This window comes from Phodopus roborovskii, unplaced genomic scaffold, assembly GCF_943737965.1.
Source record: "Phodopus roborovskii unplaced genomic scaffold, PHOROB, whole genome shotgun sequence".
Taxonomy (NCBI): domain Eukaryota; kingdom Metazoa; phylum Chordata; class Mammalia; order Rodentia; family Cricetidae; genus Phodopus; species Phodopus roborovskii.
This window is the reverse complement of record NW_026125052.1, coordinates 30,278,752-30,305,129: the sequence shown is the minus strand read 5'-3', so window position 1 is coordinate 30,305,129 and position 26,378 is coordinate 30,278,752. Positions and strand designations below refer to the sequence as shown.

Genomic DNA, 26,378 nt, shown 5'->3' with positions numbered 1-26,378 from the left:
TCTGTGTGCGGGTTAAAAGATCCAGGCAAAGATGACTTGTGTGTGTAAGTATGATTGATACCTGTAGTTAAGATTCTCAAGTTCTCAGGAACCACCTCAAGGTGAGGTGGGAAAATCAGGACCAGGCTGAGCCTGGTAGTGTATGCAGTCCTAGCATGTGGGAGGCTCTAGGTCTGGCTACTCAGAGTAAAACGCGGTCTCAAGAAACAAACGGGGTTTGTGGTAGTGGTGCATGCTCTTAGTCCCAGCACTTGGGAGGCATATGCAGGTGGATCTCTGAGTTCAAGAGCAGCCTGATCTACAGAGTGAGCTCTAGGCCTGCATGGGCTACACAGAGTGAGATCCTGTCTCAAACGAAAACAAAACCAAGTAGGGCCTAGGGCATTAGGCCCTTTAGTTCAATCTCTTGAACCCATGTGAAAAACGGAGTGTGATCTCTGCCTGTAGACTAAGCCATGGGAAGGTGAGAACAGGTGAATCTTTGGATTTGGTGGCCAGCCAGCTAGTCTAGCTGGTGAGCCGCAGGTCCCAGTGTTGTTGACCTCTGGCACTACACACACACACACACACTCACAGACACTCAGACACTCACAGACACACACACTCACAGACACACACAGACACACTCACACAGCACACTCACACACTCACAGACACACACTCACTCACAGACACACACTCACTCACAGACACACACACAGAATCACACAGCACACTCACACACTCACAGCCACACACACAATCACACAGCACACTCACAGACACACATACTCACACACAGACACACACACTCACACACACATATACACACACACACACACACTCACTCACAGACACACACACTCACAGGCACACACAGACACAGACACACTCACACAGCACACTCACACTCACAGACACAGACACACAATCACACAGCACACTCACAGACACACACACACACACAGACACACACACTCACACACACTGTGTATACCCTCCACCATGGTGTACACCCACCCACCACCCCATACACTGTATACACCCACACAGATAATCAGCAATAGGTTCATTCATGGGCAATTCATGGACTTTTTTGCCTTTTGGCTAATGGTATTTTAGATGGGGGCTTAAGCTTGTTACGAGGACAGTAGTAACCTCCTTTGTTTGTTGCTGGGGTTGCCTAGTATGTTTTTGCTGATTTTGTACCAGGGTCCGAAATCAGGAGAAGAAATTGATCTGATTCTTTGAAGTCTTAACCTTTTTTTTTTTTTTTTTGCTTCCTCCAGTCTGGCCTCATGTACTTGTTCGATTCTTTGTGTTTGCCATTCTGCAGGCAGCTACTTCGCCAGCCACTTCATCATGGGAGGAGAGAAGTTTGATTCCACGCATCCGGAGGGGTACCTGTTTGGAGAGAACAGCGACCTGAACTTCCTGGGGAGCAGGCCAGTGGCGGTAGGGGTGTAACCTTTCCCTGACTGTGAAGTTTGGGGCCCAAGTGGCCAGTTCCAACAGGCCTGTGAAAAACAAGTTGTTGGTACAGCAGGGGGCTTGAGGAGCCAAGTGTGGGCTGCTAAACCGAGTCAAACCCAAGATAAGTTGTTGCAGTGTGGGGTGGGGGTGGGGGGCGAGTCTCAGAGGTTGGAACTTTGCTGAGGATTCGTCCCCTCCCTAAAGAGCTGTGACCAGTGAGTGCCCTTGCTTGTCCTCACTGCGTCCCTGCTCAAGGCACTCTGCACCCATTTCCTATTTGTTTGCCACTTTCTGTTTATTATCCGCCTTCCCCTGGTAGAAAGCAAGGACTATGCTTACTATTGTATACAAGACCTAGCATAAAGCAGGATGCAAACTGAAAAGCCCTGGTCAATGTTTTTTGAGTGAATGGTGACGTTTCCCAGTTTTTAAGTTGCACACAATGCCAACATGTGAGGCTGGGGCAAGAGGATTGCTGTGGGGTTTTGTTTTGTTTCAGTTCTTTTTGTTTTGTTTTGATTGAGTTTTTTGTTTTGTTTTGATTGAGTTTTTTGTTTTGTTTTGATTGAGTTTTTTGTTTTGTTTTGATTGAGTTTTTTGTTTTGTTTTGTTTTAGTTCTTTTTGTTTTGTTTTGATTGAGTTTTTTGTTTTGTTTTAGTTGTTTTGTTTTTTTGAGACAGGGTTTCACTGTGTCGCTTTGGAGACTGTCCTGAACGCTCTCTGTGGCCCAGGCTGTCCTCTGGAATTAAAGGCGAGCCCCACCGGTGCCTGGCTAGAATTGCTGTGTTTTAAAGGGCATCTTAGGCGACATCAGTGGTTCTCACCTTGGGGGTCAAATGGCCTTTTCACAGGGGTCACCTAAGGCCATCCTGCATATCAGATATTTACACTAGAATTCATAACAGTAGCAAAATCACAGTTCTGAAGTAGCAGTGGAAATAATTTTACAGTTGGGGGATCACCACAACACGAGGGACTGTAGTAAAGGGTCCCAGCTTCGGGAAGGGTGAGGACCAGTGGACAGCACAGTGAGACTCTCAAAACAGACAACAAGGTAGAACACAGCCCCTTAGCTGCTCAGCTCTCTCCTGGGACCTTCTGCTAGAGGCCTGTAGCCGCAGCCACTGCAGCTGGCTCTACAAACATCTGCTGAGTGCCATCTTTGTGCCTGAATGAGGCGTGGTGAGAGCAAATGCTGGTGAGGGCGGGAGAGGTGGCTCAGGGGTTAGGAGCGCTGGTTCTTCTTCCAAAGGATATAGGTTCGATTCCTAGCACTCACATGGCAGCTCACAACCCTCTGTAATTTCAGTCCCAGGGGACTTGACACCTTCATGCTGACCTGTTCAAAGGCAAAACACCAATGCACATCCCTGAAGGAGGACTCACTGTTTCTGAGGGCTTTACCCATGACAGGGAGGTGCTACATACATCTCCAGGCCGCAGAGGACTATTTTATCTTACTGGTTTTTGAGACAGGGTCTCTATTATGTAGCTCTGGCTGTCCTAGAGTTCATTCTGTAGACTAGGCTGGTCTCAAACTCGATGAGATCCCACCTGCCTCAGCCTCCAGAGTGCTGGGAATAAAAGTGTGAACTGCCAAACCCAGCTTTTTTTTTTTTTTTTAAGACTGTTTCACTTGGTAGATCAGATTGTTCTGGAACTCACTATGTGGCCTAGAACCCATGGCAGGCTTTCTGTTTTGTTTTCCCGAATGCAGGAGTGTAAGTCTGAGCCACCGTGTACCTGTCCCAGGACTTCCTATCACTGTCATTCATTAGTGAGAGACCCGAAGCTCTGAGAGTTGAGCAGCGGCATCTAGGAACTGGCACCTAGGAACTGTGCGCTGCGTGGCCCAGGCCTTTTGTAGGTGTTCCTCCCACCGCCTCATAGGGAGGTCTTCCTTGTTAAAAACCCGTTCTTTCCGCTGCCTCTGATAATTCTCCTCACAGACTTGCGTGAGCGGGGCAGATAGAGCACACTAACGGGAAATGTTTAGATAAGAGTGAAGATCTGGAGAAACTGAGTCCAGTAGGAACTGAGAGTAGGCGGGAGCTGGGCGGATGCTAGGGCGGCCTCACAAGGATGTGGGTGGGGCTTTGAGAGCTGACTGCTGACTGGGCGGTGCAGCGAGCACCACTGCAAAGGCGTCCCTGTATTTGTAGACTTGGCAAACATTTACTGAGCAACTACCGTGTGCCAGGTACTGTGAGGGGGCGCTGCTGTGGACACTGGGCTGAAGTGACAGCCTTTGTCCTTCCTGAGACAAATGAGGGAGGCCAGCGGCCTAGGCAAAACAACAGTGGAAGGTGAGTGGGCTGCACTCCACAGGCGTTCACTTCTCAGGCTGTGGGGAACAGTTTAAAGATTAGAGCTGAGGAGTGGCTTGGGGAAATTATGTTGTTAGAAGATTAACCTAGTGATGGACCTCTGTCTGAGCTTTCCTTATTTTTTTAGTTTTGGGTTTTTTGTTGTTGTTGTTTGTTTGTTTGTTTGTTTTTTGAGATAGGGTTTTTCTGTGTAGTCCTGGCTACCCTAGAACTTGCTCTGTAGATCAGGCTGGCGTCAAATTCACAGAGATCTGCCTGCCTCTGCCTCCTGAGTGCTGGGATTAAAGGCCTGTTCTACCACCGCCTGGCTTAAGCTTTAATTTTAAAAGGTGGTTGTTATTGGCAGTGGTGGTGTCCATCCTTTCTGTCCTGGGTGTTCTGTCCTGGGTGACCCCTCTTCTAACATCATACTTTATAGTACTGTCCCCATGGTAACTACAAACACAGGCGCAGCCAGGAGTGGGGATGATGTCTGCCAGCACAGCATTTAGAAGATCTCCATGAATTCAAGGTCACTTTGGGCCAACGACAAATTGTAGGTCTGTCTGTGCTAAGAAACAACAACAACAACAACAACACACACACACACACACACACACACACACGCACGCACGCACGCACGCGCGCACACCCCTTCTGCTTCGAATCAGGTTATGCCAAAGCCAAGTAATATTTATCAAGTGTCTGTCTTGACTTTGCTCCTCCTACCTCCGCAGTTAGAGGAGTGCATCCTTTGTCTCTGAGGGGCAGGTGAGGGTCTTTCCTGACTCCCCAAGTCAGTTTAGAAAATGGTCTTGATGTCTCAGCAGCTTCTTTCTGTGTGTCTGTGTGTGCGCGTGAGCGTGTGCACGTGAATTTGCGTGCATGTGCACCTGTGTTTCGGTGGCTTCTGGCTGTAAAGATGACTTATAGAGAAGCAAAAGCTTCTTGCATGATGACATGCTTTCCCAAAGGTGAGTCGTCTTGTCTACATCCCCATAGAGGCCCCTGAATAACTGAGCTCCTCCTGAATTACTAGGTAGCAGCCTTGACTTTAAGTATGAGGCCTCTCCCCAGTACTGACATTGGTGTTCTTGTTGATATGTTTTTGTAGCAGTCACTAAGCGTATCTAATACTAAACAGATTCCTTTTGTTAATCATATTAAATTGGGTATGGGTGCCCATGCAGGTAATCTGGCACTTAAGAGGCTGAGGTGGGAGAGTGTCAAGTTTGTGGCCAGTCTGGGCTACATTTGGAGACACTGTTTCAAAAAACTAAAACAGGCCAGCTGTGATGTCTCCTGTAACTCCACACTTGAGATGCTGAGGCAGGAGGATTGTGAGGCCAGACAGGGCTTCAGTGTGAGACATTGTTTCAGAAATGAAATAAAACAAAGTAAAATAGAAGCAGTATATAGCGCATGTCTCCTTTCCCTACATGACATTTGCTGATAAGGACAGCTTGTCAGGCTGGCTGTCCTAAGCTCTACATGTGTGTTGTCTCACTTTGTCTTGAGCCTCATGAGAAGGCACTCATTAAGACGCCACGCCTGTAAGGGAGCCAGTCAGCATTTGAGCCCACCGTCCACTTCTGTTTCTGTCATAAGATCAGGCATGCCCGGTCTTTACTGAATCCTGGCCACGAACCATTTGTGTGGCTTGAATCACCAGAAGCATTTGTGGGCTAGGCTGAGCTCTGGAAGGGAGGGCCCAGGGTTGTCATGCCCTTCTGGAGAGCCTCCTGGAGCACTGCCTCCCAGAGCAAGCATGTGGTATGTAATTCCATCCGCCCAGCTGGCCTCCGGGCTTTGCCACGAGCGCTCTTTATGTTTGGTTAGGGGACATCCTGAAACTGAGAGTAGACACGAAGCTTTAGTTCTGAAGAAATGACTTCTGCTCTCAAGTGACAAGACTGGGTGTCAGCTAGTGAGCATCAGGTTGCAGAGCAGAGGATGGCCTTTTAAAGCCACCCAGCAGCAGGGGAACGGGCCACTCCTCTGTGGGGGTGGGGCACATCAGGCAGAGAAATGTGTTGAATTGTCATATTGAAATATAAGTGCCACAGACTTCCTGGCTCCTGGGATTTGTAGGATTTAATGGGTGTTTCCTGTCGTTTCCGAATGGGCAGCTGATAAGCCTTCCCTCTGCCAGGGTAGCTGTGCTCTTCCTGGAGTGCTAGGGGCCACCACTTGTATATACTTCATGCAGGCAAAGGGTGGGATCTGAGCCTGAGTGAGTGAGCGTGCACACAAGGGGGCTGGCTTAAAGTCTTCTTATCTCACCGTGAAACTGGGACCTTGGTTGTCATGGGTTACCGGCTTATAAAGTGGGGCGGTTCTGACTGTAGAGGGGTGCAGTGCTGGGGGATGCATGCCCTGCTGGATGGAAAGCAGCTGGGAACAGAGACAGCTATATTTGCCAGCATTTCAGCCCGTTACCCCTCCAGCTGCTGCTCTTGAAGGGTGGATGAACCATCCTGTGCTTTTACTTTATTGCTGGCTGATCTTTACAGTGCTACATGTTAAACATATGGCCTCATGCACACAAGGCCAGTCATCTGCCGCTGAGCTACACCCTTAGCGCACGCATTGGATTGGAAGTACTGGTTGGATTTTTTTATTTTTGTTTTTTGTTTTTGGCAGAGTCTTCCTACTTAGCCCAGGCTGGCCTCAAACTCAAGATACTTCTGCTTTATCTCCAAATAGCTGGGGTTACAAGCGTGCACCCCCGTTCCCAGCCTCTTCGGGGCTGTGTTATCTGATGCTCGGGCTTCTGAAGGCCTCTGAGAACTACAGTGGAGAAATGCACAGTAAGACTGCTCTGCCTTGGAAAGTGCAGGCAGAGCAGCGCTGCCTCCTTATTCCCTTGTTCAGGCTTGGTTTGCTGAGGAAAAGAGCTAAAGCTCAGAGTTACTTAGTCGGTCGGGATTGTTGGCATCTGCAAGGCCTTTCTGGCTGCTGTTTGTAGCCTGGGGTCCACACAGTATCCCTCCTGTTAGTGGGAAGGCGGCTGCAGTTTAGTCCAGCCCCGACAGTTCACACCATGCTGTGTGCGCTGGGGTCTGTGACTTCCTGCTCATCCTCTCTGCAGCAGGGGCGGGAAGACCTAAGGAACATATGCGTGTTTTGCTTCCCTCTCTTCCAGGGATGTGCCCAAGAGCTGTACTAAATACACTGCCCACAAATTCTATGTTCTCATTAGCAGTGTGAGTCGGGAATGCATTCTTTTTCCTAGTTTTATCGTGCTGGGGCTGCAATGCAGGGCTATGCCCTTGCAAAGCAAGTATTCTACTACTGACACCTCTAGAACAAGAACAAGGTGATGATGATGACGATGACAATGGTGATGGTGATGGTCTCTTGTAGCCCAGACTGTCTTCAAACATGCTATGTAACAGACCCTTGCCTCTACCTTCAAGTATTGGTTTTACAAGTGTACTACCGTACCCAGCTGAAGATAAGGTCTCTCTCTCTCTCTCTCTCTCTCTCTCTCTCTCTCTCTCTCTCTCTCTCTCTCTCTCTCTCTCTCTAAGTCTTTTCTGCCTGCATGTCATGCACACACATGAAGGTCAGGGAATAATTTTCAGAAGTTGGATCTCTCTTTCCACGTTGGGATCCAGGGATCAGATTGGGTCATCAGACTTGTACGTGTGGTCTTGCTGTGTTGCCTGGGCTTGTCTTTTACTTCTGAACTCAAGTGATTCCTGCCTCAGTTTACTAAGTAGCTAAAACTATTGGAATTTACCACAATGCCCATCTTAGACCAAGTTGTTTAAAGGAACTTAATTAAGTATATTAATTTGTGAAGTAGGGTTGTGGGGTTGAAGTTGGGAGGCAGGGAGAGAGCAGGATTTTTCTGTCAGCCATTTGCTATTCCTGTAGAAAGCGGGGTTGAGGAAGCAGGCTCCTCTCACCGTGCTGTGCTGACTAAGTGCTATGGGAGAGGAGATCGAGCGCCCTGGCATGAAGCTCGGGGCCTGTTTTCTAGAGCAAGGGCATCTGAGCGGCCTGCATCTAGGGGCTTGGGCAGGATCCGGGGAGGGAGACCCGGGGAGGGCATTGGAGGAGAATTAATAGCAGCAGGAGGGGACAGAGCAGTCCAGTGCACTTCGGAGTCTGTGAGGTTGCGTGCTGCGTAGAGGGGAAGCAGAAAGGACAATTGGGCCATGTGTGAAGGGCTGCGAGCGCCACACCAGCTGTGCTTTGCCACTGACTGGCTTTGTGAGCCCAGGAAGGCGGGAAGTAACTTATTTGAGGGTTTTTGTTGCGTTTCTCCAGATGTGGCCAAACACTAATCCTAGACTCGACATGGAAATAGATGTCTGGGTTTATTTACTGGCAAACCATGAACCAGAGACCCCTAGATTCATTGGGCCTTTGAAAATCACTCTCTCCTATAATTCTAGCACACAGAGAAGGCCAGAGCAGGAAGACTGCTGTGAGTTAGAGGCCAGCATGGGCAACAGAATGAGACTTTGTCCCAAAGAACAAAACACTCACACACAGACCCACCCAGACGCACACATACACGCGCGCACGCACACATACACTCACACACACAAAACACACAGGATCCTGGGTTGGCTGAGGTTAATGAAATAGGACTGCATGCTTTGAAACATCAGGCAGTAAGTGCAGTTTCATCTGTCTGGCACATAGACTTCAGGGTTTGGTTTTGTGAAGTAAATGATAGAGGTCACAGTGGAGCCTGGGTTTATGAGAGAAAGGGAATGGATTACTAGGGTGAGAGAGGAACATGAGTGTTATGCTAGCTATAAACCTAGTGCATCGCCTTGCTTGTGTAGGAATTTTCAAACCACTTTAAATTATACCATATTATACTCACTGGAAGAAGAGAAGAATTTGTGTCTTGATTTTTCTCTTGATATTTGCATTGCTGGGCATTAAACCCAGGACTCTTGGATGCTGAGCAAGCTCTTTACCACTGAGCTATACCTCCTGCCTTCTCTGTTCTTTTCTTTCAACATTCTTTTTTGTTGTTATTTTGAGACAGGGTTTCTCTGTGTAGTCTGACCATCCTGGAACTCACTCTGTAGACCATGTGGGCCTCGAATTCTGAGATCCAGAGATCTACCTGCCTCTGCCTCCCAAGAGCTGGGATTAAAATTATGCACTATCACCATCTGGCAACTTTTAAGATATTTTTGTTTTACATGTATGAGTGTTTTGCCTGCATGTGTGTGTGTGTGCATGGCACATGCATTCAGTGCCCTCAGAGGACAGAAGACAGTGGTGGATTGATTACCTGGCTTTGGAGTCACAGTTATAGGCTATTGTGTGAGTCCTGGGAACAGAACCCAGGTCCCCTGCAAGAACAAATGCTCTTAACAGCCGAGCCACCTCTTCAGCTCTTCCCCAGTGGGAATTTAATTGGAGACCAGTTAATATGCAATTTGAAAGAACTCTGATGACATAAAGTGAATTATGAGAATGAATACAGATGACCAGTTATGGAATGAAGAGCACACTGATGGATAGAGAGGTGGTGATTCTATGCTAATAACCAATAGGAGAGGTAGAATCTAGACTATAGAAACAGGAGCATAAAAAACAAACAAACCTCCCTCCTCTCTCACTGATATGTGAACCCGTGGTGAGGTGGCCATGAGGGCAAATGGGGGCAGGTCTGTAGGGCAAGTAATGTCTCATCAAGTGTTAGACTTACTGTGTGGTTGCGGGTAAAGGCAGGTCCCTCCATTTTCAGGGAGAGTGAGTGATCGCATTCACAGGCCCAGTGAATCTGGGGACCTGGGGTTTTCCAGTAAGTATACCCTGACACCTCCAACTCGAGTCTTAGAGTTCACTCCAAGGCCCTTCACATAGCTCGCTTGTCTTCCCTGAGCGGCCAGCCTGTGCTTAACCCCAGCCTTTGTTTCATTCATTCTCACTCCCCGTCTGTCCTCTGTCTCTTGTGTCTCAGGCTAGCCTGCCACTCACTTGAACTCTGGGTCCTGCAGCTTCCTCCTCCCAGAAGCCGAGATCACAGGTGTGCATCACTATGTCTGCAACCGTGCTGTGTCGTGCATGCAAAGCAGGCACCCTACCAATTAACTGAGCTACAGTCCCAGCCTCTCGGGCTTGGTTTTGAGCTAGGATTTTCATGTGTAGCTTAAAGTGGCCTTGAACTCTGCTGTAGGCTCTCAGGTTCTGGGATTACAGGTGTGTAGCCTAAATTCTGCAGCTCTTAAACACTGTCTTGAGCCTGCAGGTTGTCATTTACTTGTTGATACATAAAGCTCTCTCTCTCTCTCTCTCTCTCTCTCTCTCTCTCTCTCTCTCTGTGTGTGTGTGTGTGTGTGTGTGTGTTTTTCAAGACAGGGTTTCTCTGTGTAGTCCTGGCTGTCCTGGAACTCACTTTGTAGGCCAGGCTGGCCTTGAACTCACAGAGATCTGCCTGTCTCTTCTTCCCAAGTGCTGGGATTAAAAGAGCTTTGCTCAGCACCATACACGGCTTGCATGGATGACTTCTGTTAGCTACCATCCACTCTACAGTCTTGCTGTAAATATCTCTTATACCTCCTGTCCCAGTACATTAAATGGCCACACAGCTCCTTCACCTTGCAGAAAAATTCACAGAATGCCAGGACTGTCTAACACACCCTTCTACACCGCCGCCTCCACAGTGGACCCTCTTTACTCTCTGGTGGGAAATTCACCTCTGAAATCCCATCTGCAGGAACCCTGCTGTTTTGTATTGTCCCTAGATGGTCTTAGTCACATACATGGCTGGCTTGAGCTTGGTGCTCCTCCCGCCTCCGACTCCTGAGTGCCAGGACTCAAGACTCCCACCACCATGTCCAGGCAGGCTCTACCTTAGGCTTCTCCACAGCTAGTTTCTGCCATCTAGAGTCTCACTTAGTCTTCTCTTTACATAGGTCTGTGATTACTTCTTCTCCCGGTCTCCTCCCTAGGCTGATTCTCCCTAGACCTTTTCCAGCAGCTGTCAGGCACACACGTGTGTGCAGGTGTGAGCTGCTGTGGTGACTGCAAGGCCTTCATGCTCAGATCTTCAAGTGTCAGATCTTTGTGGTCAGAGCTGAGAAGCACTTGTAGCTTCACAGCTTCACCCGGTTCTCCAAGCTACACTTCAGAAGTGAGAGTTAGCCCCATATAAATCTAACTTAAAATGTCAACTATACATAAACAGTTTATGGCCTAGACTGGGGAATGAACAAACAATATTGTTAAGGACAAGGATTTTCCTTCTCAAAGACTTTGCTTGAGATTTTTAATAAGGGCAGTGTGATTTTGTTATGCTAACTATAGGAAGTAGAATACAGTTCAGTCTCACCACAACTTGCTTCTTTGTCCATCCTTTACACTCTCGTGGTGTCTGAGCTTCGGTTTGTATTAGCCCAGGGTTGTGCAGAGCACTCAGGTGCTTTTTGCAGAGTTTGGTGAAACAACGTAGTATTCCACTAGCCACCGAATAAGGCAGTGTAGCATTACACCAAATCTCACAGGAAACAGTGTTCCACAGAAACTCAGGCTTCTTAGGGTAGCAGAAATTTAATCTGAGGCTGGGTGTGCTGGCAAGCCTTTAACCCTAGGACTAAGGAGGCAGAGGCAGGTAGATCTTTGTGAGTTCAAGGCCAGCCTGGTCATAGCCAAGGCTATATAAAGAGACCCTGTTCCCAAAAAAAAGTGTGTGTGGGGGGGTCTAATCTGTATTAACTTCTAGCTTGCTATAGTAATAGCTGTTTGATGTTTTCTTCAAGTTTTTGTTTATTTGAAGAAAGGATTTCCTTCATCTACTGATCTGCCTTAACCTCCCCAGGGCTAGGATTACAATTACACACCACATTTATGGTTTGTTTGTTTGTTTGTTTTTGTTTTTGTTTTTCCGCTTTAGTGTCAGGGTTTATCTGAAAGGATAAGATACTTAACTGTGTCACCGTTGAAGAAGATCCAGACAGATAGGCTGTCTGTACAGTGAAGATTTGCCTTTGGATTGGAGCTCCTCGTGTCTCACCGAAAGTGCTCTTCTGACCCATCCAAGGCTGCAGGGGAGGGGATTATCTACTTCTCACCCGTTAGATACTGCCTCTCCTGCTTCTCCAGCTTAACCTACAGTACTCTGTGCCTGGCAAATGGGGCCTTTGGCTGTTTTTAAACACTGGAAAGAATGTGTTTTGTCATGAGAATAGGAAACAGATCCATGGCTGCTAGTGACTGGGGGACAGGCGGAGGGTGACTCAAGGTTGTTGGGGATTTGGAAATCTTGGTTTAATTTTTGTTTGTTTGTTAACTTGAAACAAGCTGGAGTTATCTGGAGAGCAGAGCCTCTGCTGAGAAAATGCCCCTCACATGACTTCTCTCAATGTGACAGCTGCAAGAGGAAGTCAACCTTTTCCTCCACAAGTTGCTTTTGGTCATGGTTTTATCACAGTAATAGGAACCTAACAATACATTATCTTTCTTCTCTCTCTTTTGAAGCAGATTCTCTTACAGTGTAGTCCTGGCTAACCTAGACTCAGTGTTGTCTGCCTCAGAATCCTGAGTGCTGGGACTCAGGGTCTGATAATTGACAAGTGTTGGAATTTATAATTACTTAAGCCCAGAGGCTAAATTCCAACATTGTGGGGGAAACCTACAAGCTCTCCAGTCTCACAGCAAAGTATATTCTAATTGCATTCAATCCAGGTGCTCTGGGATTCATAGATAAGAGATGTTTAATTGCTTACATGTTATTTGCATATTCTCTTCCTCCCTCCCTCCCTCTCTCTGTCTCTCTCTCTCTCTTTCTGCTTTTGGTTTTTCAAGACAGGATTTCTGTGTAGCCCTGGATGTCCTGGAACTCGCTCTGTAGACCAGGCTGGCCAAGAACTCAGAAATCCACCTGCCTCTGCCTCCCAAGTGCTGGGATCAAAGGCATGTGCCACCACCACCACCACCCAACACCATTTGCATATTCTTTTAAGTTTTTTTGGGGGGGGTTGTTTGTTTGTTTGTTTTTCAAGAGACAGGGTTTCTCTGTATTGTTTTGGAGCCTATCCTGAAACTTGCTCTGTAGACCATCAGGCTGGCCAAGAACTCAACAGAGATCCACCTGCCTCTGCCTCCCGAGTGCTAGGACTAAAGGCATGCGCCACCAACACCCAACTTTTTTTGTTATTTTTTTTTTTTTTTAAGATTTATCATGTGTATTCGGTATTCTGCTGGCATGCATGGCTGCACACCAGAAGAGGGCACCAGATCTCATTACAGATGGTTGTGAGCTACCATGTGGTTGCCGGGAATTGAACTCAGGACCTCTGGAAGTGTAGCCAGCCAGTGCTCTTAACCTCTGAGCCGTCTCTCCAGCCCCCTTTTTTGTTATTTTTAATTGTATATTTAATTGTGAGTATTTGCACAGTGGCATTATGAAAGAGGGAAAAATTTAAAGACAAGCCAGGCATGTCATGTCATTACAGTTGTTGATCACTAATGACAGCCTATATTCTTGTGGCACGCTTTCAAAGCATTTTTATTTGTCCTTAGGGACACTAATATCCAGAGACATTTATAATGGCTTGTCGGGGGTGTCCTCTATCTGTCAGTGAGAGAACAGAGGCATGGTCCTGATCTTCTGGCTTCTGGCGTCACACTTGGGTTATCAAATCATTTAGCATAAGAAATATAAAGTACCAGCCTGGCGGTGGTGGTGCACGCCTTTAATCCCAGCACTACAGAGGCAGAGGCAGGCGGAGCTCTGTGAGTTGGAGGCCAGCCTGGTCTACAGAGTGAGTTCCAGGACAGCCAGGGCTACACAGAGAAACCCTGTCTGGAAACAAAAACAAAAGTATCAAATAAACCCAATAAATATTGTCCCACAGTCCAGGACTGTGACACACCCAGGATGGAAGAGGCAGAGGTGGGAGGGTTGCTACAAGTTCAAGGCCAGCTCCATCTTTAGAGTGAGTTCAAGGCCAGCTCCATCTTTGGAGTGAGTTCAAGGCCAGCTAGGCTGCATAGCAAGACCTTGCCACCAAAAAACGACAAAACTACCTTCTGTGACTTTGTGAGTGTTAACTGTGCACATGTGCCCTTCGGTCTGAAAGGCAGGTATTCACAGTTTAGTGAATCACGTTGGGACACATACTGTACTCTTCACTGAAGACCTTGTCACTTACATAGTCATTCTTCCAGCATGCATGTCTGCATGTGCTGATCTCATCATACAGGTGGTCCAAAAGTGAGGTCAAAGAGGATTTCCCCTAAAGTTTATACTGTCATACAGAGCACGCGCGCGCGCACACACACACACAGAGACACACACTCTCACACACAGACACACACACTCACACACACAGACACACTCTCACACGCTCATACACAAGTCTCACACACTCATACACACACACTCATATATGATCTCTCACACACATATACACTCACACACTCTCACTCACACACACGCACTCTGTCACACACACACACACAGCTGTGGTGCACAGGGGAAGGTGGAAAGTCTAGTGCAGACACTCTCATGTGGTCTGAGTCCCTCTGACCGAGAAGTGCTGCTGGGAGCAGAGAGCGCTGTGGTGTTTTGCAGACTAGCGCTTCTGGGTGTAGGAATTTCCTCGAAATGTCTCTAAAGCACACTGAAACCGCGTATTCTCACCCATTTCCTGTTGCCGCTGTGGTCCTTACGGGAAACTATAATTGTTGGGGTTACATTTCAAAGAAATTTTTGGTTAATTTTTCTGCATTTTTTCTTCCTTTTTCCTTTTTGGGTGCCACTCAGGCCTTGAACTTGTGATCCTTCTGCCTCTGTCTTCTGAATGCTGGGGTTACATGTATGTACTACCACACCCAGCAACTTTTCTATTTTTTAAAGATACAGTAAAATGTAATGAACAGTTCTACTAAAGGCTATAAAAGCTAAGGTTCTGGGCCAAAAAGCCTAAGAGGTAACACATAAACAGCATCCCTAAGGGGCTTACTTCCTTCCTTCTCTAACTCAGGCCGCCTGTCCATAAGCAAGTGAAATAGGAGCTCTGATTACACAGAAAGTAGCCATATAGTTTTTCCTTAGGGTGCAGAATAACACATGAATTCACTGTATTGAGCCATATGCTCCACTTACTATAATTTTAAGTTAATTAATTTAAATGTGTTGTGTATATGTGCTTGCCTGTGTGAGTCTGAGTGCAAGAGCCCATTGGCGCCTGAAGAGGGCGCTGGAGCCCTGGGGCAGGAAAGCAAGGACTCCTGACTGCTGAGCCAGCTCTCCACCCCTGAAACACATTTCTGTGGGACACACAGTGGTGGCACGGGTCTCTAATTCCAGCACCTGAGAGGCAGAGGCAGGGGGATCTCTGTGACTTCAAGGACAGCCTGGTCTACAGAGCAAGATCCAGCACAGCCAAGGCTACCTACAGAAACCCACACATACACACATACAGACACACACACTCACACACACACTCACACACAGAGACACACACTCTCTCACACACACACACTCACACACAGAGACACACACACTCACACAGACACGCATACTCACACACAGAGACACACGCACACATACTTACACACACACACACACACACACACACACACACACGAGATTTGTTTCTCACTTTGCAGCAAGGCTGTTCCCTGCATGAAAACAGTACAGTGAATGGAATACATTGCAAACTGAGACTGGTCTTCCTCATCTGACATTAGTTAACAGACATTCCCTCCACTCCCACTCACTTCCAATTGGGAAAACTTAAGTAGTTTTTTTTTCTAATTTTAAAATAAACTTTATTAATTTATTTTGTGTGTGTGTGTGCACACATATGCATTGCATTCAAGAAGATGTTAAGAGGACTACCTTTGGGAGTTTTCTCCTTGCATGTGCATCCTGGGGATTGAACTCAGGTCATCAAGTTTGGCATCTGATGACCTTACCCACTGAGCCTTCTCACTGCCTGCCCCTCCTGTTTGGGGGAAGGACAGGGTCTCTACAGTTTTGGAACCTGTCCTGAAGCTCACTCTGTAGACCAGGCTGGCCTCGAACTCACAGAGATCTGCCTGCCTCTGCCTCCTGAGTGCTGGGAGTAAAGGCGTGCGCCACCAATGCCAGACTCCCTGGTCTTTTCTTACTGGATCTTGAGTAATACAAACTTTAATCCCATGAATTGTCAGGTAACTTCTTATTGTATATTTTATTCATAAGAAAACGGAGGAGGCTTGATAGGGTAGACCAACTTGTCTAAATCCACACATACCTCCCACTGGTAGATCCTGTTTTCCTATAAACTGTTTCAAAGTCCGAATTACAGACTTTTAATTTAAATGTTTTAGATGGGGCTTCATTATGTAGATCAGGCTGGCCTTGAACTCATAAAGATCAGGCTGCCTCTGCCTGCTGAGTGCCACCACTCCTGCAGGGTTGCAGATTTTGAAGAGTGCTGTGATGTCCTTGTTACACCACTTGAAAAGCACACATGATCGAGTCCAGACAGCACAGGGTCATCTGCTGTAGGTCGCCACCTTTCCGTACACCATTAGAGGCCAGTTACTAAATCTCTTGCTGAACTTTTGGCTTGTACTCAATTACGGAGCTGTGTGTTTTTTTACAGATTATTACTCAGCATTAAAGGACTTTTGTAGGAATGGCCAGGATGGAACTTATAAACTTAAGCTACACAGCTATACTACTGATGTCAGAAAAAAAAGTGGTATGAATTGCTTTATTTTTATTACATTTACTTATTAGGATTTTTTAAAATGTGCGTTTGGTTTGTGGTGTATTGAGTGAGATTGGTGGATACTGCAGCACGCACATGGAGGCCAGAGGCGGCTTACGGGAGCTGGCGTTCTCTCCCTACTTGCTGGGTACCTGGCGGGACTCCAGTTGTCAGGCTTGGCAACAAGTGCTTTCACGCACAGCCATCTTGCTGGCCATGAACCGCCTTTTAAAGAATTCCCTGTTGTACCAACTTTGCTTTACACCTTGCTAAAATTTGGACCATGGCCCTTTGTCTGTCTGATTGTCTGTTTGAGACAAGGTCTCCTTAAGTAGACCAGGCTAGCCTCAAACTGTGGATTCTCCTGCTTCTGTCTCTGAAGTACTAGGATTAGAGGCATGAGCCACCAACCCCAATTAAAGCCCAGGACCCTAATGGCGTGCAAGGAGTAGTAAGTCAAAAGAAGCAGAGCCGTGGAGAAAGGGCTACGCAGAAGAGAGTTAGTGCTGTTGAAGGGTGTGGCTCAAGGGGTGGGGTGGCAGGGGGTTGTAAGGGTGGCCTGAGCAGTGATGAATACAGAGAAATCCAGAGTGCTCACCTAGGAAGGCGTGGCCCACAGCGTGTGGGAGACTCCTACCTACATTCTCAGCTTTATATATTTCCAGGTATGAATTCCTGTGTCTGACTTTGACCATGTAGAACATACTATTGTAGCTACTAGATCACACTGTACATGACTTTTATAAAAGTCAAAGAAAATAGCTCAGCTTGTTGATTAGACTTTGGCTGCTCCTTGCTCTTGGGGGCTGTCCTATCTGAAGGGCAGTTGGGATTCTCAAGAGGTTCAGGGCTTTTGCAGGACAAGGTGAAGCCATTGACACCTTGTTAAATTAGTTTCAGAGTAGATTTTCATCAGTTTCCACACGTCTTCATCTTAATGACTTGGAAGAAAACACTAGGAACATATACACAACAACTTTTTTATTTTATGCCGTTTTTTTCTCCTTAATAGGATATCTTCATTTCAGGACCAGCTAGAGAAAATACAATCTCATAGTCACTGATTTAGTGATCTTCCAACAGCTGCATCTCCAGATGCACAGGCCAGCCACAGTAACTGAGATTCTGCACATAATTGGCTTTCAGGATTAACTGTTTCCGATTTTTATAGTACTCCCTTGTCTGCAGCCAGAGATGAGATTTATATCCTAGGAACTTGGGGTTTGTTGCTCATATACAGTAGTTTAGAGCCTTATCTCATCTGGCCCCGGTATTTGCCTCTGAGCATATGCTTCATGTACAGTGTCAGGCATTTCAGAATCGCCTCTGGAAGTAGAAGTTTGTTTGTATGCTGTGTGAGAGTCAGGAAGTGTGCGTGGAGGCCTGTCTGAAAGAAGTGGCTCCGACCATTCATCAGTCGTTATTTACCAGTCACTGGGAGGAAGAGATGACTGGCTGCTTTCCGCATTCTATCTCCACCTAAAATTAGTTGGTCTTAGTCAAGAAGCCTTTGTAGAGAAAAGCAGCCATCTTCTGCAGGGCAGCCTTTTAGGGTTGCAGTACAGCTGGGTGGGGTTTCCGCCTGCTCAGAAGGGAGGTGTCTTCTCACGGGGGACCTGGGGTCAGTGTTTTTATTTGTCACTTGAGCAGTTCACATAGCCCTGTGGGATCAGAGTGGTGCTGAGTCAAACCCTAAGAAGAAAGAGAAATCCCGCCTGGGTATCAGGAAGCAAGATGTGCATGATCTTGTTTGCCTTGCTTTGAGATAGGCTGTTTTCACATTCTGTTACCTGGTATATTAATAGAGAGGCGCTTAACTGGATAGTTGCTTAATTAAACATTTGGTGTAAAGGTCAACATTAGGTGTAATGTCATATAGCTGTGACATTGGTCCTGTGTGCTTACTGTGTGCAAGTTGATAGAGTGCTAGAGTGCTTTCTTGAGTGAGTTTCTATGGTAGCTAAATCCAAACACAGTGTGTGTGTGTGTGTGTGTGTGTGTGTGTGTGTGTGTGTGTAACGGCATCCCGGGACACTTGGGGGTCACCTTGATAGTTTTGAGTGAAAAGGAAGTTTTTGCATCTTGTTCGTTTTGTGACTACATCTTCCTAAGCTGCTATTAAGACTGGTGGAAAAACTGGGCGGTGGTTGCCTGCACATTTAATCTCAGCACTTGGGAGGCAGAGACATGCAGATCTCTGTGAGTTCAAGGTTAGCTTGGTCTACAGAGTGAGTTTCAGGACAGGCTCCACAGCTACTCCAAAACCCTGTCTCAAAAATACAAAAACAGCAACAAAAAGGGAAATAATTTTAAAATATGAAAAAAATCTAAAAGCACATATGGAAAGTGCACCGCTGTCCTCACAGTACTTAGGAGGCTGAAGCAAGAGGTTCGTCACTGTTGGGCTGCCCGGGTCTAAACACTCGACTGTGTGTGTGTGTGTGTGTGTGTGTGTGTGTGTGTGTGTGTGTGTTAGGAGAGAATGCTGTATGTCTGCTTTTCTACAACAGAAACATCTCTTTCTAATCATTCTTGTTTTTTTTTGTTTGTTTGGTTTTTTTTTTGTTTTTTGTTTTGTTTTAGGTGAGGGAACATTTGCCCTAAAAAAGAACCTCACACAATGTATCTTAGTCCACAACAAAACACAGTAAGATACAGAATGTTTGTGTTTGTTCCTCCAGTGTGGTCTCCAAGAGGTATCGGGGCAGCTGCATGATTGTAGCAGCAGAGCTCTGAGATGGAGCTGAAATAACCCAGTGTGATTCTAAGCTTTGGAGCTGAGGACTTGACCGTTAAGTGGGAAGCATAGCACAGACCGTAACTGCAGCTAGGCAAGCTCCGGACCCTTCCTGTATCTCTGGATTATTCAGGGTTGATTCTTCTCCCTCCCTCCCTCCCTCCCTCCCTCCCTCCCTCCCTCCCTCCCTTCCTTCCTTTCTGAAATGGGTTCTCTGTGGCTTTGGAGCCTGTCCTGGAACTAGCTCTTGTAGACCAGGCTGGTCTCGAACTCACAGAGATGAGACAGGGTTCAAGCAGAGAGCTTTGTTTAGTAGGGAAAGGGATCACTGAGCTGGACAGTGGTGGCACACTCCTTTAATCCCAGCATTCAGGAGGCAGAGAGGTGGAGCTCTGTGAGTTTGAGGCCAGCCTGGTCTACAGATTGAATTCCAGGACAGCTAGGGCTGTTACACAGAGAAACCCTGTCTCAAAAAAAAATATTTGAAATCAGCATAATAAGAAACAAAATTCAGAGTGTGTGATTATTTCCATTTACACACCTGCTGTTCAGATGAGGGCTGGAATAGCAGTTCCATCTTTGGGCGCCAGGTGTCACTTTGCTGATGCAAGAAGCATGTTCAAGGAAGGCCATAGAGAAACTTGCTCTGCAGGCCAGGCAGTGGTGCCTTGATTGGCAGGCTCCTGGTTCCAATAAATGAGGTGTCGGTCAAACTGGAATTATGCTCTTGTACTGGGTTCACGATGTTTGGAATTTCAGTCATTCTTAGATTCAGTTTGCATTACATACCACTCTACTCTCAGCCAAGTACAGTGCTCAGATATATCGAGAATGCCAAACAAATGGGTCAGTGCCTTTGTCCTTTGAAGACAGCTTAGGGGTTGCCAGGTGGTAGTGGCACACACCTTTAATCCCATGCCTCAATAGGAAGAGGCAGGTGCGTGTCTGAGTTCAAAGCCAGCGTGATCTACATATTGAGGTCCCAAACCACCTGAGGGGAGAATGATAAACTTTAGAAACGTCTCAATAGCAAACTCATCTTTGTGCGTTTGGGGCAAGCTGCTCACAGTGCTCCAGCATCGCCAAGCCCAAAGTGTGCATCGCTGTCTTCTGGAGTTCCCATTAGATCTCACACACAAAGTGGCTTGACATGCTGCGCTCTGAGCAAGCTGTTCTCAGTAGCAACCTCACACATTCTTGTTACCGTGTAGAAGGAGGGAGTCATTCCAGGTGCTTCTGTACCTGCTGCTGTCTAAGTGTAGGGTTTGGTCTGCAATGTTTGGACAAGCTCCCCCGAACCTGCTGGGGACTTGGTGCTGTTGAAGTTATTTGATTTTTTTCCCACATGCTCCTTGATTCCTATCACGGTTCTACTTACTGTTCCTTAGCTCTTGGACCTCCTGAGTCTCAGTGGCTTTCTTTTTCCTTTTTGTGGTAGCAGGGACTGAGTCCAAGCTTGTACATGCTAGACAAGTGCTCTCCCATTGATCATACACCTAGCCTGTCTGTTTCTTTTTCTGCCAGATGCAGGTGTTAATATGGACATCCTTCATTGGTTCAGTCAGCCACCAGATTTTGAGCTTCTCTTCAGTGTTAGTCTCTTCTTCAGGAGCTCACAGGCTGGTGAGAGAGGACACATGGCTTGTCTTAGGAATAGGAAATAAAAGTATATTGACCTAGGGCCAGATGGTGGCCATAGCTGAACAACATACATGTGAATATATTTAATGTTCTTGGACTGTGTACACGGAAGTAGTTAAAATGTAAATTTCATGTTATATAATTACGTATATTTGACCATAATTTCTTTAGTTTGTTTTTGTTTTTCCAGACATAGTTTCTCTGGGTAGCCCTGGAATTTCTCTGGTAGCTGTCCTGGCTTCCAACTCACGGAGATATGCCTCCCTCTGCCTCCTGATGCTGGGATTAAAGCAAGGATGGTAAACTGCTAAGGCCTGGGCATGGCAGCACAAGCTTGTAATCCCAGTGATGGGGGCTGAAAACAGGTGGGTCCCCAGGGCTCCCTGGCCAGTGAGCTCCAGGTCCAGTGAATCAATGAGCTTCAGGGCAGGGAGAGGCCCTGTCTCAAAGGAAACATGCGGGTGGCTCCTGAGGAATAATGGCCAAAGTTATCCTTGGCTTCTATTGCATGCACACACACCCACATACCTGCACCTGCCACACATGAACATAGGCACAGGAGTGTTAAAGTGATGAGGAGAGTATACCTAAATGATGTATAGCACATAGTAGGTGCTCAGTTAAATGTTTACTTATAGTCTTGTTTTTTGTTATGTGAAAAATATCCACATTTGACCTCACTAGGAAGTTTTCTAGTTAAAAAGTTAGATTGAGGGCACCTGAGCCTTTCTTTATCCTGTGTTTAGGGACCATTCATAAGCCCATTAAGATTTTACTATATAGCTGGGCATTGGTGGCACATGCCCATAAGCGCTCAGGAGGCAGAGGCAGGCAGATCTCTGAGTTCAAGGCCCGCTTGATCTACATGGTTGTTAATTGTTTTCTTACTTTATGTTCTTTGCCTCTTTGACCCTTTTGACATCCTATTACCCAGCTCCCAAATAAATCACACGCAGAGATTTATTCTTTCTTGTAAATGCCTGGCCTTAGGTTGGCTTGTTTCTAGACAACTTTTCTTTATTATTCCATCGATCTTTTTTGCCTATCTCTATTTCTGTATATCTTTCTTTCTTCTTACTCTGTGGCTTGTTGTGTGGCTGGGTGGCTGGCCCCTAGAGTCCTCTCTCCTCCTTTTCTCCTTGCTCCTGGATCTTCCTTCTTCCCATATTTCTCCTATTTATTCTCTCTGCTGGCCAGCCCTGCCTATCCTTTCTCTGCCAAGCTATTGGCCATTCATCTCTTTAGTAGAGCAATTGGGTATTTTAGGCAGGCAAAGTCACACAGCTTCACAGAGTTAAACAAATGCAACATAAAAGAATGCAAGATATCTTTGCACTATTAAACAAATGTTCCACAGCATAAACAAATATAACAAATCTTAAAATAATATTCCACAATATACATAGCAAGTTTCAGGATAGACAGGACTACCTAGAGAGACACAGTTTAAATAAGTAATAAGCAAATAAATAAATAAAGGCCCTTAAAGCTCTTTTATCAGGGTTCTTGGTTCCTCCAAAAGAGTTTTTTAAAAAGGCCCAGTACCTGCACAAATGAAATGATTAACTTTGCTACTTCAGAAAAAAAAAAAATGTTAATCCCAAAGTCATTTATTTTGGCTTTAGAATAGACTTAGCATTTTTGTCAGATTTTCCTGCCTAATGACTCAGTGCTTAAGCTTATTTAAAATTGTTTTAAATTCCTTTAGGTATGGCAGCCTAGGAAGTCGGAGTGAAGACATGGGCCACAGATGGGAGCTGGATGAGAATTTCCGTTTCACTGTATTAAAGCCGCCTGTTACGCTGCTCACAGAGCAATTTGGCAAAATGGCTTTTAAAGTCTTAAAAATATGCTTACTCTTTGATCCAGTAATTCCACTCCTAGGGATTTGTCCCAAAGAAATAATCAAAGATGCATGCAGAATGCAGGGACAAGGGCATCTACAACACACATCAGCAAAGAAGTAAAACTAACTGGTTAAATAAAGCATGCAGTTATCCCTGCATGGTGCCAGTGTTTGCCATGTGCTTATAAATGAAAAGGAGACCATCTAATCATAAACACTGTGAAACAGTAAAGAAGGGTGCAGAAATACATTCTGGAAAGAACATTGTTAACTTTGATATTGTGATAAAATTATGACTGATCTTGTGCATTGTATTTTCAAAGTTTTCTGCTTGATCATATGATGCTTTGTCATTAAGAAGCAGCTTTTATATGTAACATACATGTGCCCGCATGTTTGTATACACACATACCTGTTTATGTACCAACAAAACAACTTTTGTGGCTGGTTTTGGTGACACATGCCTATGATCCCAGCATTTGAGAGGCAGGAACCAGAAGTTTAAGGTTATCCTGGGTTACATGGACACTGTCTCAAGAAACAGAACAAAACAAAGGCTAGAGGCCAGAGAGATTACTCAGCAGGGAAAGGCACCTGCTTCCAACCCTGGATTAGATCCCTGGGACCTGCATGGTAGAAGGAGAGAACTGATCTTGCAAGTTGTCTTCTGAGCTCCACACGCATGTGCTGTGGAACGTGTACCTCACAGCCCCTACATAAAACATAATAAAAATGTAAAACTAATCAAAATAAGTGCTAGGTCTGGTGACACGTGCATTTGCACTCAAGAGGCAGAAACAGGTGGATCTCCAAGTTCAAGGCCAGCCTAGTGTACAGAGCAAGTTCCAGAACAGCCAGGGCTACACAGAGAAACCCTGTCTTGAAGAAACTAAAATTACAATAAAATAAGTAAAAAGTTGCCAGCTGGGCATTGTGGTGCATGTCTGTAATCTAAGGTATACAGGAAGCTGAGGCAAGAGAGTCGGGATGTTCAAGGCCAGCCTGGGCCACAAAGCCAAAGAGAACAAAACACTGTCTCAAGACAAAAACACTTCCAAAATAAAGTTTTTTAATATAATGCCTACAAAGTGGGCAGTTTGAATGCAAATAATTTAGAAAGATGGTTTTTGGAGGCTTTTTCAGGGTTTGGTGGGAAAAATTGACCCACAATATATACATGAGTTCTGTGTATTTTGATCATGCTCACCCCATTACTCTCTCTTAACCTCATTTCCCTTCCCCCTGAACCTCTTCTTCCCAACAACCTTTCCCTCTGTCCCCATTCCTGCCCCCCTCTTCCCCCTTCACCCCTCCTCCCCCTTGTCTGTGCTCTTTCCCTGATCTCGGAGTTTGGAGTTGACTGCATCAACATGGGTGGATATTATTTACTGCAGCGTGGACAGCTGACCAGTGGCTGTATCACTGAAGGAAATTACTACTCCCTGTTTCCTCCCTCCCTCCCTTCCTTTTTTATACAGGTTTTCCTTTGTAGTCCTAGCTGTCCTGGAGCTCAGTATGTAGACCAGGCTGGCCTTGAACTCACTGAGATCCTCCTGTCTCTCCCACCAAAGTGCTGGGATTAAAGGTGTGTGCCACCACTCCTGGCCCCCTTTTTCTTTTTGAGCCAAAGGTCTTATAGACCAGCCTGGCCTGACACTTGACTTGTACCTTAAGATAATCTTATTCTTTTGCCTCTGCCTTCCCTGTGCAGGTATAGAGGCATGTTCCACCACATCCAACTGAACGTCTTAAAACTATGCTACCCTTCAATTCTAGTAGTTCTGCTTTTAGACATAATCTTAAGTTTCTTTTCTTGTTCTTTTTTTTTTTTTTTTTTTTTTTTAGGGGAAGGGGGGAAAGGGCAAGGCCTCATATGTTGCCTTGGCTGTCCTGAAACTTACTGTATAGACTAGCCTGGCCTCAGACTCAGAGAGATAGATGAGTGTGCTTCTGCCTCCTAGTGCTGGGACTAAAGGTGTGCGCCACTGCCTGGCTGAATGTGTTTTCTTAAGTGTCATCTTCAAATATGTGAATTACCAGCAATCACATCAACAGCATTGAAAGTCCGATTCCTTTGCATTCAGTCAATGTCTAAAGGTATGATTAGAACATCACATGATGTCCTGTTTTTTGATGCCAGCACTGTGAAGGTGTTGCTTTCAAGCTAGGAGACCCACAATTTACTGCAAAGCTACTGAGGCCAGTAGACTTCTGTGAGCCATAGTCACAACCTTATGACAGTCCCATCAGGGACAGTCACTGTATATGATGGTAGTCCTATAAGATTATACCACCTAGCCTACTCATAGCTGATTTCGTGTGTGTAAGTACACTCTGTGATGTCCCAGCAGTGCCCTTAAATCCCTTAGAGCGTTGGGGCTGGAGAGATGGCTCAGAGGTTAAGAGCACTGACTTTTTCCAGAGGTCCTGAGTTCAATTCCCAGCAACCACATGGTGGTTCACAACCATCTATAATGAGATCTGATGCTCTCTGCTGGCATCCAGGCATACATGCAGATAGAATATTGTATACACAATAAATAAATAAATCTTTAAAAAAAATCTCTTAGAGCGCATTATATCATGAAACATGTTGAAAGACCCTTGAATGGTATTATAGCCTAAAGAACAAGCGTCCTGAGAACATTTTGTCATCCCCAGTGGAAGTTTTCTGTTTCCTCTTTATCACTATCTCAGAAATCTGAATCCAGAGGTCCAGGTCGGGGAAGGAAAAGTGTGCAAAGTGATAAAGCCAGCCATCAGCATCCACTCATCCCCCCCCCCCCAGTGCCTCTAGGCGCTCCGTTAACCCTCTGCTTTATGTGATCCGCAGAGGGGGCTTTGTTCGTCAGTGTTGGCAAGCTTCTGCCCTGTACACTTGATGGGGCTCTTTGATTCTCATCCCCTGAATTCTCAGGGTACTGTGTGTCCCCCTCGAAGGAGAAGGCCTTGCAGGCTCTCGCTGTCACTTACGGTCAAATGGAAAAGCTTTTTGTGCCTAACTTGGCCACAGTAAGTCCTTTGGTATTTAGAGTTTCAGTAGGAGTTGGCTTTTTTTTTTTTTTTTTTTTTTTTTTTTTAAATTAGTTATCCAAGAGTTGAACACTCACCCAAATAAGCTTCATATAAAGGGGGAAAATCAAGTAAACCTTTTTTGGACACCATATTGAATCGTGGCTTCCCCACTAACAATGACCTCGAACAAGCTCACTGTTTAGAGATTGCCCCCTCACATAGGCGTTGGGCCCCTCCTTGCCTCTCTTCACGGGGCTGTTTTCCACTTACCCGAGAGCCCTGTTCCAGCTGGGGCTAGCTGCAGTCTTTATAGCGGTCTGCTTCTCCCACCTTACTTCTGACAGTTTCCTTACGCTGCCCCACCTCCCCACGAACCTGTGAAGACACTGAGAAGCCTGATCAACATCCGGAAGGACACGCTGAGACTCGTCAAGTAAGTTCCCGAGGGTCCAGGCCAGGTCCCAGATGCCCTTCTGCTTGCAGGGCAACAGATACTCTGTGGGAGTCAAAGAGAAGCTTCTGCCAGGCCCACAGCCTCCTGCCTGGGTCTAAAGAATGCCGCTGCCAGGCACTGCTGGGGCTTGTGCTATTTGAAATGTGGCCACTGTTCTGTACAGAAAGAACTTTCACCTGCACCTGAATTTTAAATATTATCTCTGTTTCTTGGGTCTCAAACAAAGGGGAAAAAGAACTG

At 46.1% G+C, this 26,378-nt stretch overlaps 1 protein-coding gene across 1 annotated transcript in view; it reads left to right on the top strand.

The window, feature by feature from the left end:
- The window catches only part of Rnf157 (ring finger protein 157), a 70,969-nt gene that overhangs the window by 17,860 nt on the left and 26,731 nt on the right, over positions 1-26,378 (top strand). Inside the window, 2 exon segments of the mRNA XM_051181029.1 lie at positions 1,316-1,434; positions 26,029-26,117. Coding sequence (XP_051036986.1) covers positions 1,316-1,434; positions 26,029-26,117 — 208 coding nt within the window.